The 20038-nt window shown below is 33.2% G+C and overlaps 2 protein-coding genes across 5 annotated transcripts; one reads left to right on the top strand and one right to left on the bottom strand.

Annotated features, from left to right (window-relative positions):
- Positions 1–1995: 1995 nt before the first annotated feature.
- Positions 1996–11713, top strand: LOC105796422 (ATPase family AAA domain-containing protein At1g05910). Of its 4 annotated transcripts, XM_012626138.2 has the most exons (12): positions 2027–2162; positions 2801–2888; positions 3777–4054; positions 4893–4994; positions 5107–6927; positions 7013–7201; positions 7317–7459; positions 7924–8169; positions 8945–9131; positions 10130–10195; positions 10300–10540; positions 11229–11713. In XM_012626138.2, the coding sequence occupies exons 3-12, from the start codon at positions 3830–3832 to the stop codon at positions 11600–11602; spliced, it is 3594 nt and encodes a 1197-aa protein (XP_012481592.1). In that variant the 5' UTR covers positions 2027–2162; positions 2801–2888; positions 3777–3829; the 3' UTR covers positions 11603–11713. The 4 variants fall into 4 exon arrangements, 3 of the variants coding, with proteins under 3 accessions (XP_012481593.1, XP_012481591.1, XP_012481592.1); XM_012626139.2 differs by lacking the exon at positions 2801–2888 and having other exon boundaries at positions 1996–2162; positions 11232–11713; XM_012626137.2 differs by lacking the exon at positions 2801–2888 and having other exon boundaries at positions 1996–2162.
- Positions 11714–14461: 2748 nt separating this feature from the next.
- LOC105796423 (NAC domain-containing protein 30) lies at positions 14462–19090 on the bottom strand. The gene is made up of 3 exons (XM_012626140.2): positions 18943–19090; positions 18423–18685; positions 14462–14824 (listed from the first exon to the last, which is right to left on the bottom strand). Exons 1-3 carry the CDS (start codon positions 19088–19090, stop codon positions 14462–14464), a joined length of 774 nt encoding a protein of 257 aa, XP_012481594.1.
- Between the last annotated feature and the right edge of the window lie 948 nt (positions 19091–20038).

Genomic DNA, 20038 nt, shown 5'->3' with positions numbered 1-20038 from the left:
TTTCACTATGATGTATTTTATTATAGCATGCTTGTTATAATTGGAGACGAAACATGAACAAATAGATTTTGAATTGAAATTCATGCATATTTAGGATGGTGCTTATGGAAAAAAAAATCTAATTTTTATATTTCAGACATGAGCTTTGTCCATACAAATGTTTTACTATGAAATCTATGGCGATCAAAATTTGATAATTATATGCACATGTAGTTGCAAGATCTCCTATCTATTGTCTCTGTAATGTCAATTTTGAGGATTTCCATAATCCATATTGAGAAACTTCTTGTTGTAATAATTTTTTGATGAATTATAAGAGGAGGGCAAAACAACAACGCAACTAGTGCGACTCAATTCAGACCACACTTAGAAGGTGAACACTCTAACCATCAAGCCAACACACGGGGTTCTGTTGCTATAATTATTTGTTATTCATTACTAATTTTAAGTATATAATTTTATTTTGATATTTATATGAAATCTTACAACTATATTACTTAAGATTATATGTATTTTGTAAACACGGAAATTTCTAAAAGTATAAATTGCATCTTTTTTGTGAATTGTGGAACTCATTACTTGACTTATTAGTAATAATTTCTATATATTGAATGTATTAGATTTTGGTAAGAATTTTGTATTAGAAAATTATTGCCTTTCCCGCTATTTGGTACTATTAGTACAATTGAATCACATGTGACAAGAAACCGAAGTTTATTAGTCTTACATATTAATTAATTGGTATGATCGGTTAGACCATCTCGATCAATACTAATACAATAAATGAGAACTTACATTGATATTTATCAAAGAACTGAATATTTTTCATATTAAAGTTTCAACAATCGTTGTTTATTTTCAATGAATATGAATTATTAGAACCTCACTAGCAAAACTTGAGATTAAATTTATTGCATTTAAAAAAGAAACACGAGCTCATTTATCCAACAAATGAATATTTTGATATTTTAATATGGACTTTGATATGCACTTTTCTTTTGCTCTCTATACATAGGCACCTTAGGATGGTATAGCCTTAAATTAAAGTAAAGTAAAGTAAAGTAAAGTAAAGTAAAGTTAAGGGCGAGGTTGAGGAAAGGCTTACGGTGGATACCTAGTCACCCAGAGACGAGGAAGGGCGTAGTAAGCGACGAAATGCTTAGGGAAGTTGAAAATAAACGTAGATCTGGAGATTCTCGAATAGGTCAACCTTTCAAGTTGCTGCTGAATCCATGGGTAGACAATAGACAACCTGGCGAACTGAAACATCTTAGTAGTCGAAGGAAAATGAAGCAAAAATGATTCACGTAATAGTATCAAGCGAAATGGGAATAGCCTAAATCTTGAAAATTGGGTTGTGGGAGAGCAATAAAAGCGTCGTGCTGCTAGGCGAAGCGGTGAAGTGCCGAACCCTAAATGGCGATAGTCTAGTAGCCGAAAACATTATTAGCTTACGCTTTGACCCGAGTAACATGAGGCATGTGGAATGCTGTGTGAATCAACAAGGACCACCTTGCAAGACTAAATACTCCTGGGTGACTGATAGCGAAATAGTACCGTGAGGGAAGGGTGAAAAGAACCCCGGTCGAGGAGTGAAATAGAACATGTTCTCTTGTTATTTACTTTCTTATTATTACTTTCATAACATTATAGATACAATTGTACTCCTTTTTTCGTAAATTATAATTAAAAATAAAAAAAATTCATTTAAATTGTAATAAGTTAGATAGTTAATTATTAAATTACATGTTAAATATTTTAAATTCAATTATATATGAAATTCGAGATGAAATTATTTGCCGAAATTATTTAAAAAATAAATGTTTTGCTTACGTGGCTAACACGGATTGGTTCTTTGACTTTTAATTCGTTACACATTCACGACAGTTTGCATTCCGAAAGTTTCAAAGTGGGGCCCACTTTTTTAATGGGTCCCTTTCTAGAAAATAGGGAAAATTAAAAACTTACTCGTGGGTCGTGGACTCAGTGAGTCAAATAACTCAGATAGAACTCGTTTCGCTTTGCCCCTCTCTCCCTTTCTAGGTTTTTTTGGTTTATAAAATAACTTAGAGCTCTCTCGCAAAGCTCGAGGTTTTCACTTTCTCGCACTTTCCCTCACTTTCTCGTGTTTTCTCATCTAAGGCAGCTAGTTCTCCGATTAGGTATCAAAAGAAATTCTCAGGCTTTACTTTAATTTTTCTCTCCGTTGTTCAAAACTATAGTATTTTTATGTTTAATTTCAAAGAAAAAAACAGTCAGAGTATATTGTTTTGTTTAGTAAAATTGAAGATTTCATGTTGTATTTATTTGATTTACTTAGAATTTAATTTTGTATAGGATTTTGCATTTACTAGCTTCTTTTCTCTCTGTTCCTCGCAGCTCTGTTTTATATATATTTTGCAACTGCATGTGCATGTACTGCTGCATTATTTTGTTGGTGATTAATTGTTAGATTTTTCTGTTCAATGTGATTATTTTCGGAGGAGGAGCTTGACTAATTGGAATTAACTGGAAAATTTGCTTATTTATTTATTTAATCCTTTCATCCTTTTGCTGATATTTAATTTCAAATTGCAATAATGAAGGATAAGGATTTCTGTATTTTTCTAGGATTTGTTTTGAGCTTTTCTCCCCATGCATGCACGAGGGGGAAGTGAACACTGAAGATTTTATTTTGGGGAAAGTTTATAATTTAATTGACTTAGGAACAAGCATTGAACTGTTATTGATTTAATATATTCTAAGTACCTTAGCTGTTGATTACATTGATGGGGCATCTTTAAAAACTGGATTTTATTAGGTTGACTGGAGCTTGGGGTTTTTCAAAATGTTCTTGAAGGTTGGGGACATTTGTCATCATTCTAAAATTACGCCAGTGCTCATCTTTGGTATGGAGGAAAAGTTGCACGTGCTTTGCTCAAACACGCGTGCTGTATGTTTAGATGTCAAATGTTTTTTAGAAGAATAGAGTTATTAAATGTTCTTGGCAAATATGATTAGAAAGTAACAAATGAGGCATGTTATACTTCTCTATCAATTTTCAAGCCTATCTCATTCCCCTGCCCTGCCTGTTTTCCTGGTTTTTTACCAAGTACTAATCACTCCCTTATGAAAGCATGCATGGGTCATAGCACTGTCTGACTCGCACTGTTCCTTCTCTAATCTTCATTTCCTTGTTGAATTAGTTTCTTTGCAGCCTGTTAGCATCATTGACCTCAAACTCTACTTCAGTGGAAATGTGTAGCTACTAACAGGGATGATGTCCTGTGGTCTCTTTCATATACCTTTGGATGTCTTTCTTAACACAGTAAAACAAAGATGTTCACTGATAATTTCATTGAATTTTTTAGTTACTCTGTTATTATGGCATCTTAAGAGTCTCTCTTAATCTTCAACAACTATCAGGTGTTTGTGTTATTAATATGCGTACTTGATAAACATGTCATTGAGAACTTCAAATGAATGTTGTACAAAAATGGAAAGATAAGCTGGTCCATATCGTGCATTTTTGCTTGTTTTTAGCTTGAAGAGGGTATATCTTTATTTTTTTAGAATGTTCTGTTATTGTACTCTACTGTGTGAAAAAGCTTCTTGTTTCTGTGTGGTTAGTGGCTTCAAAATTGCTCATGTTTAATTGAGATTTGTTATAATCGTCCAGAATCATGTACCATTAACTATGGCATATTTGTAAGAGAATTGAAAAGTCATTCATGTAAGGAAGTTTAGGTAAAACAATTTGGAACCTCTGCTTATTATTATTACTACTCATCTTTAAGGTGTACGTACGGAGTTTATGGAAGAATATAATCTGCAAAGCTAGTATTTGTCTATGTATCCAAAGAGGTCTGATCAGGCAGATAGGCCAGTTACTAGGCCTCTGCGCTCAAGTGATAGGCTTAGAAGAAGGCCGAAAGTATATGGCAGACCATATTTGTATTACACTCCTACCATCATTCGAAATAAGAAGAGCAGGACAAAGACAAGGACAGCAGCTTCTCGCATTGCCAAAATGTTGCGCTCGGGGGATCGGCCTGTGCGTACTTCAAACGGCAGTGTAAGTTGCACACTCTTGTTTGACTGTATATACCATGCTGAGTCTTTAAGTGGTTGTGATAAATGTTTTAGCTTTTCCTATTCATTTTTCTAGGTTGTAGATAACTTAGAAACATAACTCCTTTGTGACTATAGTAGTATTTTAAATGTATTGCACATCAGTAGAGAAGCTAATACTGTTGCTGACTTGATGGCCAAAGTGGCAAGGCAAACCAGCTCAGGACCAGAAGAGTTTGAGTCCTCCCCTGGGAATATTCATGCTTTACTTCATCGTGAATTTCTCAGAGTATTTTGTAGAAGTTTGCTTTGACTAGTTTGCTAGTCCTCCTTTCTTTGAACAGAAAAAAAAGAGTATTGCACTACGGCTCTGATTGTCTGCTGCTTTTGGTACTTGATTTTTTCCATGGCTTCTTGAAAAGCTGCTGCAAAGCAAAAGTTAAAAGCAGAATTGAATTGATTCAAAATGAACCATAATTAAAATAGAAAACCAACTGTTGGTAAAGAAAAGAAACTGGTTACTGGGCACTAATATTTATCACCTCTTTATATACCTTTTATAGTGACATTTATTTTGTGCTGTGGCTGTATTATATATATTTTCAAAACAAATTCCTTCTGTGTCCTTTTAGATCAAAACGTAGATTCCTTTTTTTCTCAGTTATGTTGGGCATTCTTATAGGAGGACATGTTTCATGTAGGTTTTCTTTAATAAGTTGCGTCTTTGCATGCTTTTCATATAATTGCATCTTTTCTTGAAGCTAATTGGATTAAATGACTCATTTTTTCTGTTATACCTTGCATTTTGAATTTGATTAAGTTTAGTCATCCTCTTGTTGCAGTCAGGCACAGCCAATCTTAGGCGTTCATCGAGAAAGAGGAGAGTTTCTGTGAATCTTGTGGGTTATACTGAGAGTTCTGGTTCTGGGGATGAAGACATGATGGTACTGTCCAAGCATACAACACTTTGGAATTCAATTACTTTTCTCTCATTTGATGAAACATACATCACGAAAGTTTATCCCAATTCAACTTTTCATTGTGTATTTTTCCCAGAGACCATATCGACCACGGAGGAACCGAGTCGCTAACAGTGTAAGTCAAGATGAGTCTCCATCTCCCAAGCAGAAAACGACCTCGGATACTAAAGAAGCTCCTCGACGTGAAGGACTACGCCCTCGTCGTTCAAAAACAGTTAAGCAGATCAATTTGGGTTATGATGATGAGCAAAGTACTTCGGAGGAGAAGGTTGGTGAAGATGAAACTGAAAATGGGAATGATTTAGATGATGAGGCTGCAGATGACGACCAAAATGATGCTGAAGATGAGGGTGATGAAGAGGCTGAGGGTGAAGATGAAGAAGAAGAAGAGGATGAAGGTGATGATGAAGAGGGTGAAGAAGAGCAGGAAGGAAGGAGGCGATATGATCTTCGAAATCGTGCTGATGTACGCAGGCTATCTATGGATGAGAGCAAGCAAAGATCTAGATCTCCACGGAGGGTTTTACGTCAAGGAATGGGGACTAAAGTCAGCAGGGATGTTAGGAAGGGTGGCTCACGTGTTCATAAGCGTCATCGTCTAACAAGAGCTGAGGATTCTGATGATTCTATTCTCGTGGATGAGCTGGATCAAGGTCCTGCTATTCCTTGGGGCCGAGGTGGGAGCAGATCTGGACCACCTTGGCTTTTTGGGGGATTAGACATGCATGGGACAACAGCATGGGGATTAAATGTAGCTGCATCAGGTTGGGGTAATCAAAGTGATCCATTTGCTACATTGACTTCTGGGATTCAAACTGCTGGACCAAGCTCTAAAGGCGGGGCAGATATTCAACCCTTACAGGTTGATGAAAGTGTTAGCTTTGATGAAATAGGCGGGCTTTCTGAATATGTTGATGCTTTGAAGGAAATGGTTTTCTTTCCCTTGTTGTATCCAGATTTCTTTGCCAGTTATCACATCACTCCACCTAGGGGTGTCCTGTTGTGTGGTCCCCCTGGCACTGGTAAGACATTGATTGCCAGGGCTTTAGCAAGTGCTGCTTCGAAGGCTGGTCAGAAAGTCAGTTTTTACATGCGAAAGGGTGCTGATGTGCTTAGCAAGTGGGTTGGTGAGGCTGAAAGACAATTGAAACTTCTTTTTGAGGAGGCACAAAGGAATCAACCTTCCATCATTTTTTTTGATGAGATAGATGGGCTTGCTCCTGTGAGGTCTAGTAAACAAGAGCAGATTCACAATTCTATTGTATCCACTTTGCTTGCCCTCATGGATGGTCTTGATTCACGTGGACAAGTTGTTTTGATCGGAGCAACTAACAGGATTGATGCTATTGATGGAGCTCTAAGGCGCCCAGGGCGATTCGATCGTGAATTCAATTTTCCATTACCTGGTTGTGAAGCACGTGCTGAAATATTAGATATTCACACTCGGAAGTGGAAGCAACCTCCTTCTAAGGAACTTAAAATGGAACTTGCAGCTAGTTGTGTGGGATACTGTGGTGCAGATCTGAAGGCTTTATGCACTGAAGCTGCCATTCATGCTTTTCGTGAAAAATACCCGCAAGTTTATACTAGTGATGACAAATATTTGATTGATGTTGACTCAGTGAAGGTTGAAAAATATCACTTTATAGAGGCCATGTCAACAATTACTCCTGCTTCTCAAAGGGGTTCCATCGTTCACTCTAGACCGTTGTCTTTGGTAGTTGCACCATGCCTGCAGAGACATCTCCAGAAATCCATGAACCATATATCTGATATATTTCCTCCCCTAACAGTGTCATCTGAGTTGACCAAGCTTTCTATCCTTTCATATGGATCAGCAATTCCTCTTGTTTATAGGCCTCGGCTGTTACTGTGCGGTGGTGATGGTTCTGGCTTGGTAAATATTTTGCATCCTCTTGAGTTTTAGCAACTGTAATTTTTGGAGCCAGAAACTGAATATACTTACTGATCTAGTTGTTCAGGATCATCTTGGACCTGCCATTTTACATGAGTTAGAGAAATTTCCTGTACATTCTCTTGGTCTTCCATCACTTCTTTCGGATCCCAGTGCAAAGACATCAGAGGAAGCAGTGGTGCATATATTTAGTGAAGCAAGAAGAACAACACCTTCTATACTATATATACCTCAGTTCAATCTTTGGTGGGATAATGTGAGTGCTTCATGCATAGAGTAATTGTTCAAATCTGATTCAAATTTTAGTTCAAATGAATGCACTTGTTTAAAAGTTGATCTGCTTTCTAAATTTGATAAATTTGTTGTTGCAGGCATATGAACAGCTAAGAGCTGTTCTGCTTACACTTTTAGAAGAGTTACCATCAGACCTACCTATATTGCTACTTGGAACATCATCAAGTTCACTTGCTGAATTAGATGGGAATCCCTATTCAGTATTTCCTCAGCGTAGTGTGTATGTGTGTCTAATCCTTAAAATGACCTTTTATGCATTTCTACCTTTCGTTCTGTGATTATTTGGATATCAATGTTGACCTTTGGCAATTATTTTTCATAATCAGAGCTGTTTATTGCTATCGCCATGAAGTTTGTTTTCAGTATAAGTCATTATTGGTTTTTCTTGCAATCTTGCTGAGGCATTCCATAAACGCGATGCAGTCCAAGTGCATTCTCTTTTATGCTGATATGACATGTGAAACATCATAGATACACACTTTTTTCTTTCTTTTGTTTTAGGAATTCAATGTATGAATAGAATAATATTCCTGTATTGCCTTTTCTCTATTTTGTCTTGCTTCTATTTGGGTAATATTGATGAAGCGGACCTTTTTTACCCAGTCTGCTCTAGGTATTTATTTACTTATCTTTTTATTTATTAAAAATTTGTTCAATACTGATGTATTTAATTTTTATTGTCAGCTATCAATTGGACAAACCTTCAATTGAAGATAGATCTTTGTTCTTTGACGGTTTAATTGAAGCTGCATTGTCAGTATTGTTGGAGGCAATGACTAAAAAGTCCAAGGAACCAAAATCTCTTCCTGAACTTCCCAAAGTGCCAAAAGTGGCAAGTGGACCAAAGGTCTCAGAATTGAAGGCCAAAGTAGAGGCTGAGCAACATGCTATTCGCCGTTTACGCATGTGCCTTAGAGATGTTTGCAACCGGTAAAGTTACCGCAGTCCTATCAGAAACTATTATGTTTAATAGTGTAATCTTTAACTGAGGCGTCTTTCCTTTACTGTTCCTTGCCCCTTTCATCCCTTGCTATTTCTTTTTCTTGGCAATGGAAGTTCTGTGGAGCATATTTCAATTGATTTGTGTGTAATTTACGACAAATATTCGCTGGAAGTGGAACTCAGGTTTTAATTCTGAGTTAGAATTCTGCAAATTGAAAAACTATAACTAATATTGGAAGATGACTTAAAGTTTTCCAAAGAATTATCCGGGGCTATTAGGCTTATTCCTATAGAACTGTTCAGTCAGGTGACCTTAAGAGGAATTGTATAGTTTAGAAAATAAAAAGCTTGTGAAAAAAAAATTATAAAATTATAATCATTAGAAAAGAAAAGAATAAAAGAGAAAATCAACTTTAAGAGATGTAGTAAAGCCTGATGTTTTCTTGTAGTGTGGTTTTGCCTCCTTGAATTCATTGTTGGATCCTTCCATAATGGCTCATGAGCTTGTTTTGGGTTGTAAGATCTCTTTCTTTCATGTGATTCTATTTATTAACTTGCATTACCCCTTTTTAAACCTGCTTTATCTCCAAAGTTGATATAATTGAGAAAATGTCAGGATATTGAAGATTATAACTTTTAGGATGGCTTGTAGGTTTTAATTTGTTGTTGATTGTTGTTATCTTTATAAGCTTATAAAATAGATATATTTTTGCTTTATTGAACTGTTAATAAGCTTTATAGAAGATGGTTGGTCATGCTGCAGGATACTCTATGATAAAAGATTTAGTGCCTTTCATTACCCAGTCACTGATGAGGACGCGCCAAACTACCGCTCCATAATCCAGAATCCTATGGATGTTGCTACTTTATTGCAGCGGGTTGACTCTGGACAATATCTTACCTGTTCTGCTTTTGTGCAAGATGTCGATCTGATTGTAACCAACGCGAAGGTGTGGGTTTGTTAAATCCCAAATGCAATCTATTCTGATTTCTAGTTTTATTATTTTAACTTAGGTTGACCATGTAACTTGCCACTCATCGAGACCGACGATGGCAAACGCTTGTCAAAAAGCAACTGTAACTAATCGGGTATGCAGTTTGGTTTGTTGTTCGGAATCCTAGGTTTTTATTGAATAACGGGATTTTTCAAATTTCAATATTTGTTCGAAATATATCTATTAACTAGATTTATAATAATGAGGTCCATTTTTATTTGTTACTTTGTGTGCCTCATTTTTAGTTACTGGTTTAGTTGTTAAACTTGTGCAATTTCCTCTTCATGTATGGTTTACCTGATGTCATGTTGGGGTTTACTCCTATTTTGGCTACTGAACATTGTATGGAGAGAGAAACATACAGTGTATGAATGCTTTGTTTTACCCAAACTCGGGGGGGGGGGGGTTGAGTGTTAGATATGGACATGTCCAATTATATATGGATGTGTCTCAACACGGATATCCTTTTTCTAAGTTTTTCCATATATTCGGAGGATCATACCTTCATACCGATATCCAGTTATGTGACGAACACTGGTATTTTAGAGAAGGGTAACATAGGGAATGCTTGTAGGGAAGAGTAGGGGAATTTGCTTGCTTAGCATTTGTGGTAGGCTAAATACCTAGATACCTAGGGTAGGGCTGAATATTTTGGGGTTTTAGAATTTATTGTTATACTCAAATTGTTAGAAACTTAATGGGGAAAGAATGGCTGGCAGCAAGGAAAGAGATTCCACATGTGAAAGCAAAATGTTTATGGTTTTACAGAACACTTTTCATGCATAAGTTGTGTCTTTGTATTGCATTCTTTGGATTCTTAGCACTGTACTGTTGATTATTTAAAAGCCTACTATATATATATAACTATTCTATAATAGATAGTCTTTATTAACTTCTTTTTTGTGATGTTCCCCAACTTACTGTGCCTGATTTTTTGCTATCCTGAATTTCAGGCTTACAATGGAGATGATTATAATGGTGCTAGAATTGTTAGTAGAGCTTGTGAATTACGGGATGCAGTACGTTCACTCATTCTTTTATGCCAGAGTTTTATTCTAATTACTCAGCTCACCTTTTTCATTTTTTTAAATTTTCATTAATATTTTAGTTTCTTTTTTATCAGGTACATGGGATGCTGTCACAGATGGACCCTGCATTGGTTGCTTATTGTGACAAAATTGCTGCTCAAGGGGGTCCAGCTCATATGCCTGATGATCTAGGGCTGCCTCCTGCGGTACCTGTTGTGCAGCTAGGAACTTCAACTCGGGCAAGTGCTCGACTCCGTAATGTCCAGCCAGAGGCTGATCTTCAGAGCTACGAGGCCTTGAAAAGGCCAAAGAAGAATGCCGATACTGCCCTTGCGGGTATTTTCATATCTATATGCATAGATTAGCTGACCCTTGTTTGGTGTATAACTGTATATGATGAGACAGGTTTTAGGCTTTAGTTTGTAACATATTCCGTTACTAAGGATTGGATTTAGTTTTCTCAATTAGCACCCAATAGGAGGATAGGCATATACGTAGGTTTATATTCTGAGAGTGCTTTCTGTCTTAAAATTGTCATCCAATATGAGGATAGGCATATAATTCAATTCATCGTTTCAATTTTCCTGCCGGTCCTAATTGTATGAAGTGATGAGTATGTGATTCATCACTCATCAAAGTGCACATACCAAACCGTGGGGTAGAGAATGAATTAGGGACACAATAGGGACATAAAAGGGTACCAATCATACTTGCAGATGGGCCTACTTCAAACTCATGCAGCAGCAGATGGTCTGAAAATGATTCAGTGTCTTTGACTTTGAAACTGTAGCTTTTATCAGTCTTAATACGTATTCCTATCATGAGATGGGAATCAATAATGCCATGAATCCTGTCTACTGAACCACAGTATGCTTGCCCAAAAAGGGATTGGGTTACCATCGCTTCCTAGTTTTCATTGATCATCCTAGAGTTTTTGCATCTTCTGTAACATGTTGTCAACTGTTAGTTAAAAGTATTTTCAATCATTATCGCTTATCGAGTTATCTGTTACTCCGTGCCACAGCAGAAGATAAATCCCAGGCCTCGGATTCAGTACAAATGAAGCCATCTCAGACCCTAGAGGTAAAGGAGATAAACTGTGAGAGGGATGAACCTACTTTGGGTGATGGCAAGCAGCAAGAAACTTCTACAGAAGCTAATGGATCCCAGGACACGATAATGTCGGATGGTGAGATTTCAACTCAAGCCGAATTGGTGAAGAAAGTGTTAGTGGAGCGAACAGGAAACTACGGGATCCCGGAGCTGGAAAGGCTTTACAGTCGGATAATGAAAGGCATTTTTGAAAGTAGGGTTGGAGATGATGATGACCCCAAACCGTCAGTTTTGGAGTTTTTGTTGAAATTTGCAGAGGATGACGCTAATTTCTCTTCTCTTTAATGCCTCTTATCATAAAAAAAGAAAAAAGAAAACAACAAAGAAACCTTTCAGTAGGGTAGTTGTAAAGTCGGGATTTTCTTTTTTCCAATTCATATTATTGAGTCAAGCCAATCTCTCTCTCTCTCTCTCTCTCTCTCTCTCTCTCTATATATATATATATATATATTCATATTCTATTGAATAAGTATTTGAAGATTAAAAAAAGAAGTATGTTAAGGAATTTAGTTCCTTTCACTTTTAAGAATCATGTTTCTTTACTTTTAATTATCACAATTAAAGCTCTTCTATTACAATTGTTGGCGTGATGCTTTGAAAAAACCAAAAAAACTCAATTGGTATTGAGACTTTAAAGAGTATTTTAACTATGTTAATAATTGAACTTGTATTTTAAATAAAAATAATTGAACTTGTATTTTTAAATAAAAATAAAAATTAAATTTTAAATTTTCAAAAGAGTATTGAGACTTTAAGAGTATTTTAACTAGAGGCTAATTTAGGGTTGATAGGACCTCAGTTCTTTTAAAATGTAAAATGGCTTTAATTTAATCTTTTAAAAATATAAAGATATAAACTATAAAAATTAAAATTTCATCCACCTCCTAAAAAAAAATTTGTTCTGCTTCGCTCTATTTTAACCAAAATAAATAAAATTTAACCTAAGAAATTCTTAATTTATTTGAACAAAGATAAAATAAATATTTAATCCAAATTCAAGGGGTAAATGAAGGAGCAAGTTGATGAAATTAAAATTAAAATAGGAATAAAAATAAAAAGCAAAAAGCAAAGAGTGGGGGGATGCATGTTATAAGTGTCCCATTTGTTAATGTTGTCTTGATTTATTTAATGATGTTCCCCACTATAGTCCTCCCTCTTCTCTTTCTCATTGGCTTCTTTCACTTCATCAAAATTGAAGGTCGACTTGATTTTGATTCGGTTTTTGAAATTGTGGAGACATTATTTCTACCTCACTTCATTAATTATTACTAACTCTTTTAATGATGACTAACCATTCATCCATATAATATAACCATTTACTGATTTGTCTTAAAAAAGGAGTATTCAAATGGGAACAAATTCAATCAATCAATAATGATAATTTCTTGATCAAATATTGTGTAGATTAAGGCTTAGGTTGATTTCTAATCCTATCCCAACTATAAAAGTAAATTTACAAAAAAAAAATGATCTACATCAACTTGGAAATAGATTTCAACTTCTACAAACTCATAAGTTAAATAAAATATTCTTATTAATTACATCATTATTTCGATTGATTCAATTATATTATCATAGTTGAAAGATGATATTTTAAATAAATACTGAATTCAAACATTAATATCTACGATCCTTTATTCCTACACTCCTTTATAACTAGAAAAGAATGTTACCAAAAACTCAAAGCTTAATCTAATTACTTCAAATCTAAGACTACAATCTCGATATATGTAAGAATGAGTTAAAATCGTCTTTCTATGCAACTGAGTATAAAATCTTGATACGAATATATATTTGATATAAGTATATTTATTTTTGTTAAAGAAAATTATATTTAAAGAGCATCTCCTAAATATTTCTTTGGTATCAATCCAATTATTGCAATTCATTTACCCCTTTTATCATTTTTTATTTTTTATTTTCAATTTCTAGAAAAAAATGCCACACAATATTCTACCCAAAAAGCACTTGAAAATAAATAAATAAAATAAAACATTAAGTCTTAGCCTTATGCTTATCAAATCCAAAAAAAAAATTATACTCGTTTTACGCTTTAAATTCAACATTTATGTTTGTCTCTTTTAATAATATCATCTTTACAATTTAAATTATGTATTCTTTTGAAAGTATAACGTACATTAGCATTAAGTCCAACATCCGATAGATTTTCCATTCTTTTAACATACATAAAAAAAAGTTAATATTTATCCCTAACTTGATAAGGAAATAATAATTTTGTGACAAAATCATTGGATAAATAAAATGAGTTAATTTAACTTTTAATAACGTGGCTTTATTTGGTACATAATTTTTTTAATCATTGGATATCTATTTTTACTTTGATATCTAAGTTTTTTGTCTAACGTGGTATCTGATTTGACAAAAGTTATATATTTTGGTACCCAAAGTCAACAGATTACTTTTTAGTATTTAATTTGAGTTTTTGGAGTTGATTTGATAAAATTTAATTGCTAATATTATTAGATTTGAATTTGTTTAATTTTGTATTTAATTTACTAACTATAATTTGATGGCTATGATTTTTTGAGCTTTAGGGTTGGTTTGATTAAATTTAATTCCTAATATTATTAACTAATTATGAGCTTTTATTTAATCAACTCTAAAATCCAGATTACTTTTAAGTACGATAATGTATAACTTTTGCTTAATATAAGTATCGCATTATAACAAAACACAAACACCACGTTAGATAAAAAAATAAATAAATAACACAATAGAAAAAAAAATTGTCATTAATGTATTAGACGAATAGAAAAATAATGCAAATTATTTAGGTAAGTTTGGATGGGCGGTGCGTTTACCTGCGGTTAGTGTAAAAACAGCGGTGACGGTGAGATTAGATACTGTAACGATACTATAGCGTGAAACAAAAAGTAAACTAAACTAAACGCACCGCACAGCACCAATCGCCCATCCAAACCCACCCTTAATGAGTGTTGGATTCACAAATAAACTTCAACTAATTCATAAACAATATAATATCATCGAACATGCAAGAGTGATGATCAGTTTGACCACTAATTATATACGTCCATACTATATTTAATTTTTGCACGGTTTAAGTGGATATATATATCTATATATATAACATGGGTGCTTATTATTACTAGTAGAAAGGGGCAACTAATGGTAATCATCCCATGACCAAAGGTCTGAAAATGGCTGCTCTGATAGGGTGTCTAATTGATCAGCCAACTGATGATCTTCATAAAGCATCATGTTGGAGTTGGACCAACAATAACTGTCATAATTATAATTAATGTCGTTGTTTACAGGTAATATGGGCTGCGTCAATGGCGGCTGTTCGAAAGCAAGCTCCAACTGCATGGGAGCTATGGAATTGCTGCTGCTGCTGCTGCCATCTTTAGCTTCGAAACTCGTTAATAGAGTCTTATTATTACTATGTCCGAATGTTTTCTCCATTGGTGTCATGTCCTCTTCAACCTTTTCTTTCCCTTTGTACTTAATCTTACACAGTCTCCATTCCTACATGAAATTTCAATAAGAAAAAAGCGAGTTTTTCACCTTTGAAGGTTTAATGTTTGATGTACAATTGCGTAGCCAGGTAAGGCATGTAATAGTCTAATTTTTAGTGGTGTCGGAAACAGTAGTTCAAGACAATCAAATATAACGAGTAAACTCGTAAATTTTAATATTTAATATTTACGAGTCAAATGTAGTTTTAAAAATATTTTTGAATTAGTAATTTGTGTTTTATAATGATTTATTAGGTCAAGTAGTTTAGAAAATGAGGCATCGAGACCTCGATTCTATAAACCGAGCCATAAATATTTTTATAAATATTTATGGAGTGTTATTAAGGTAGTATGAAAGTTTCGTTAAAAATTTTAACGTTTTGATAGTTAATTAATTAAAAGGACTAAATTGAAAAGATACAAAACTTACTAATTAAAAGAAATAGTGGTTAAATGGATTAAATGGTAAATAGGAGGACTTAAAGAGTAAATAAGCCAAATTGAAATGACTGAGGCGGCATAAGTAGTGAAAATATTAATAAAATAAAGCAAAATTAAAACTACAAATTGAAATTTTAAAGGTTTCTAGACAAATTCTTCTTCAATTCTCAGCCAAAAACATCCATAGGAGAGATCCTTAAGCTGATTTTTATATTTTTACTTCAAGTGAGTTTAATTCTTACCCTTTTCTTGTAATTTTATATTTTGAGACTTTTACAATTAGGTCCAACTAAGTCTTGCTTTAGTTTTTGATTTAATTGAAAATTTTGGAAGTTACCATTGATGAATATAGGATGTTTTAGATGAATAAATATGGATTTAGAGCTTTAATTATGTTATATGATGATTGTATAAAGTGATTTGTTAAATGTTGATTTTAGGACTAAATTATGAAAAGTTAAAGTATTAGGGTTAGGTATTAAATTTATGTTTTATCAAGGGCTGTATGATATCTTATAATATTTAAATAAATTATTAATTGAGAAAACTAGTTCATTTGATAGATTAACTAGTTAAGGGATTAAATTGCAAAAGTTGTAAAATTTTGGGGTAATTGTGTAAATTTGAAAAATTGAAGGGTATTAATTATGAAATGAATTGGAACTGAAATATATGTTAATGTATGAGTAATTTTATATTTTAGATCAAGAACCCGTAGATACTCGTGAAAAAGAAAAATTAGCGGAATGATCACCTAATTAATCAAATTTGTTTTTTTTGGGCATGAGCTGGCTAAAGGTGGCAGCTTTTAAAATTTGTATAATAGGAACTTTAACCCTCAACATTTACACATTATGTCAATTTAGTTTTGTTCTAAAAAATCTAACACTCAACATTTACACATTATGTCAATTTAGTTTTGTTCTAAAAAATCTAACCCTCAACATTTACACATTGTGTAATTTAATTTTTTTTACACTTTTGATTTTCTTTATGACCTTTTCAGCTAAATAAATAAATAAATTTGATTGAAAATATATAAAAATGAAAACACCAAAAAAATCCAAGAAAATAATTTTCATTTTTTTCTCATTCTTTTAAAATTAACCCTCAACGTCACAAAGAAAAGTAAGATTGCAAAAAAAAAAAGAGAGACCAAATTACATAATGTGTAAATGTTGAGGGTTAAAGTAGCTATTATACCAATTTTAAAAATTGCCACATTTTAGTCAATTGGTGACTAGAAAAGGCAAAATTGAACAGTCGAGTGATCATTTAAAAAAATACTAATAGTTAGACGACTACTATTGTAGTTTACCCAAAAAAAGTATCTGTCTAAAATAAAATAATATAATGATGAACTTACATTTTAGCCCTTCAAAATTTGCAATTTAATTTTGACCCTTATGTTCTAACTTCATTATGGTGCATCAAATATAAATCTATAAATAAAGTATGTAGGAAGATGTATTTAAATGAATAAACAAAGTAAAACTAGAATTTAATAACACACAAATGATACCATTTTCAAAAACCGAATCTCTTTTTAACCTATTAAAAGGTTTTACCATAGACAACCGAATCTTAATTACCCTATTAAGCTTTCCACCAGCTATTAAAGGCAAGGCAGAATATTTTCGGGTCCCATTAGTATCAAGTAGGATATTTGGTCTACTATTTAATGAGTAAAATATATAAGTTTTAAATAATTTTCAAGTGTCTAAACAATTAAAGGATTAAATAAATTTTAGGGGTCATCGATCTCGCAGCATTGGACTTCTGTTTTATAGAGTCACTATGAGCTTTTACGCATCTGGCTCATGTTCTTTGAATTGAAGATTTTATTTATTTACAGAAGGATGACCTCATTCTCCTATCCTGACTCGCTCTAGTAACTTGAAAGAGTTTTTCAGAAGAGTTTTAGTTTTCCTTTCAACTCCTTTTAAGAATTATTTTCTTTCTTAATTACCATTTTTATTAGTGGTTTCAGATGTATTTGATGGACACTTATTCTCGGACCACTATTAAAAAATTAAATAAGGAATAAAACTCCCAAACCACAAACAAATAAAATTGAAGGATACACTAAATTTATATCATTATGATCCATGCAAGGTTTTATATACTGTGAATAGTATTACTTAAGGTTTATGTATATATAGCTAATGCATTAGAAATATTTAATACCATTATTACTACATTTAATGTATCGTTAACATTAAAAATGTCCTTAAAATCCTCATTAACAACATAAATTTCACATAAAATTAATGGAGGAACATCATATGGCGTCCTAATATTTAACTCAACTATAAGTAATAATTTCATGTTCAATTTTAGTATCTATTTCCTATATTGAAAAAAAGGTTACTAGATATGTATTTGACTAAATAATATTTGTTGCTTAAAAAATAAGTTTAAATCTCCCATTGTTGGATATAGAAGATTAATAAGAACCGAAAATGACAGAAGTTATGGCTATTAAAACTGGCTTGAAGGTGTTTTTTTTGGCATGGGATGGAATTTGAAAGTCCCTTTTATTATTGAATCTGCTTCATGGGTTGCTTTGGAGTGGATGCTGGAAAGGAATTCTAGGTCGTGGTCTTTGTGGAATCTCTTCATTGGTTTCGGTTGTAGTATTAATCAATTGGTACGAGTTCACTTTGCATTTGTTCTCAGGCAAGGTAATGAAATGGTTGATGCTCTTGCCAAAGCAGAGGTGAGTTAGACTTGCGTTACTTAAAGCTTGGCGGTGAAATAATTTTTGATTGGTAACAAGTGTTTTTCTATTGTGTTTCGCTCTTATGATTATGTATTTGCTGTTTTGAGGGGTGATGATTATGTATTTGTTTGTTTGTGTAGGAGTTGATTATTTAAGGTCGGGAGCGCTTTAGTTTCTCCGGTTATTCTAAGAGTTTTTGTAATCTCTTTATTTAAGAAAGAGGTTAACATTTTGCAATGTGTTTCTCTTATTAATAAATTGGGGTTACCAATTATAGCATCTACAAACCCTTTTCTTATCCCTAGGTCATTTGCTCATGGATTCCCAGAAAGGAAACTTAATCCAATTAGTTCACGTATAGTATTATAATCCAGAAAGGGAAAAAAGGAGAAAGCAACGAATTAGAAGGCAGATATATAAGGAAGAAGAAGAAGAAGAAAGGAACCGTATGAATTGATTGAAGGCCGTATTCATGCATTATCCAATCTGTTTTGATGGCTCCCTTTCGGTTTCCTTGGATATTATCTTTAAACCTATGAAAAGTTAAAGGTCTTTTATAACCCATCACTTCTCCATTTGGTGAAGAAACAGCCTTTACATGACTTGTAGCCTTCCACCATCCTCTTCCCATCACTTCTCTTGAATCACTCTCCCTTCTGCAATAGTAATATCTCTCGTTCTTGTTTAATCCTATAGTACTTTCACTCCCTGCAACAAAATTAACCACATAAATTTATATAATATATATTCAACACGTTTTCCTTATGTAATGCATATGAATGTATTTATTGGTCTGATCTGATGAGTGCATGTTCCATGAAACATGCATGATCTTATCACACGACACCTAAACTCATAGCTTTTGAGTACTAAGTATTAATGTCGAAAACCCTAGTTTCGGACATGCAAAACTGATGAAGATATAACATAGGAAAAACCAGAAAAAGGAGGGAAAGATGTCGGACCATGAAGCTCTTGCGGCTCAAAATCATAGATATTTTTTTGGATGATGAAATCGAAAGCCGCCATGGAAGTGTTTCCAGACACTTTCTGGCTCAAGATTTCGATGACCTCTTCGTCTGTGGGAGAAAATCTGAAGCCTGTTAGAACCATCTTCCTATCTTTTGAAGCCTGTTTCTTTTTGTTGTTGTTTTTCTTAACCAAAAAGACAAATGTATCATTCAATAATACCAATCAGATCATAAAACATATCTGATACGTATGACATTGGTGTATCATTATATATACATATATATGGAGTGAGAGAGATCAAGGAAATGCCAAAAAACTGGAAGAAGACAAATTGACTCACGATCAGAGAAGACTAATATGCCTGGATACTATTTGTGAATTAAATTATTAAAATTGTTTTTTTTTACAAAAATTATTTTATTCTATATTTGTAACTACACATTTACTAAAGTTTGAATATATTTTCTCTCATCACTATTTTCTAATTAATTTTTTATTATACTCTAAAGATATATAGTTTTAATATTTTTTAGGTTTAATTTTATGCGTGAAATTTAGAAAATGTTATTGTGAAATAATTTATTATACAGGTTGACTCAAGTCGTCGACACCCATGAAGCCAATAGAATTATGAGCCAAAAACAAGTTTAAATGACAAAAAAAAAAGAAGAATTTTAGGCTGTATCCACATTCATTCATGAAATTTTAGGGGATGTCTTGTCAATGCAAACCTTTCTTTTTTCCTTAAATCCACTCAAAATAGTCAAATATACGACAAGGGCATATGGGGAGTTCAGTCATGGAAAACGTCATTTAACCCTAATTATGTATAAGTGCGGTCCATCCCTTACTAGTTCATTATATCTTTGAGCAGATTGGATACAAAAAAAAACGTCAAATGTCTGGACAAAACATTATTGATAAATAAATTGTAGTAAAATTAGTTTTTCGATAAAGCAAGAGATTACTTAAGATTAATTTAATTCTTTTGGGTTATTATTTAATTGGATGAATAAATTAAATAATTAAATCTAAAGTGAAAATTAAACTATGTAGTCATTGTAGTTTAATTTCATTCGAATAATTAAA

Source organism: Gossypium raimondii, chromosome 3, assembly GCF_025698545.1.
Source record: "Gossypium raimondii isolate GPD5lz chromosome 3, ASM2569854v1, whole genome shotgun sequence".
NCBI lineage: Eukaryota > Viridiplantae > Streptophyta > Magnoliopsida > Malvales > Malvaceae > Gossypium > Gossypium raimondii.
The sequence above is the reverse complement of the archived record's forward strand: the minus strand, read 5'-3'. Positions and strand labels throughout refer to the sequence as shown.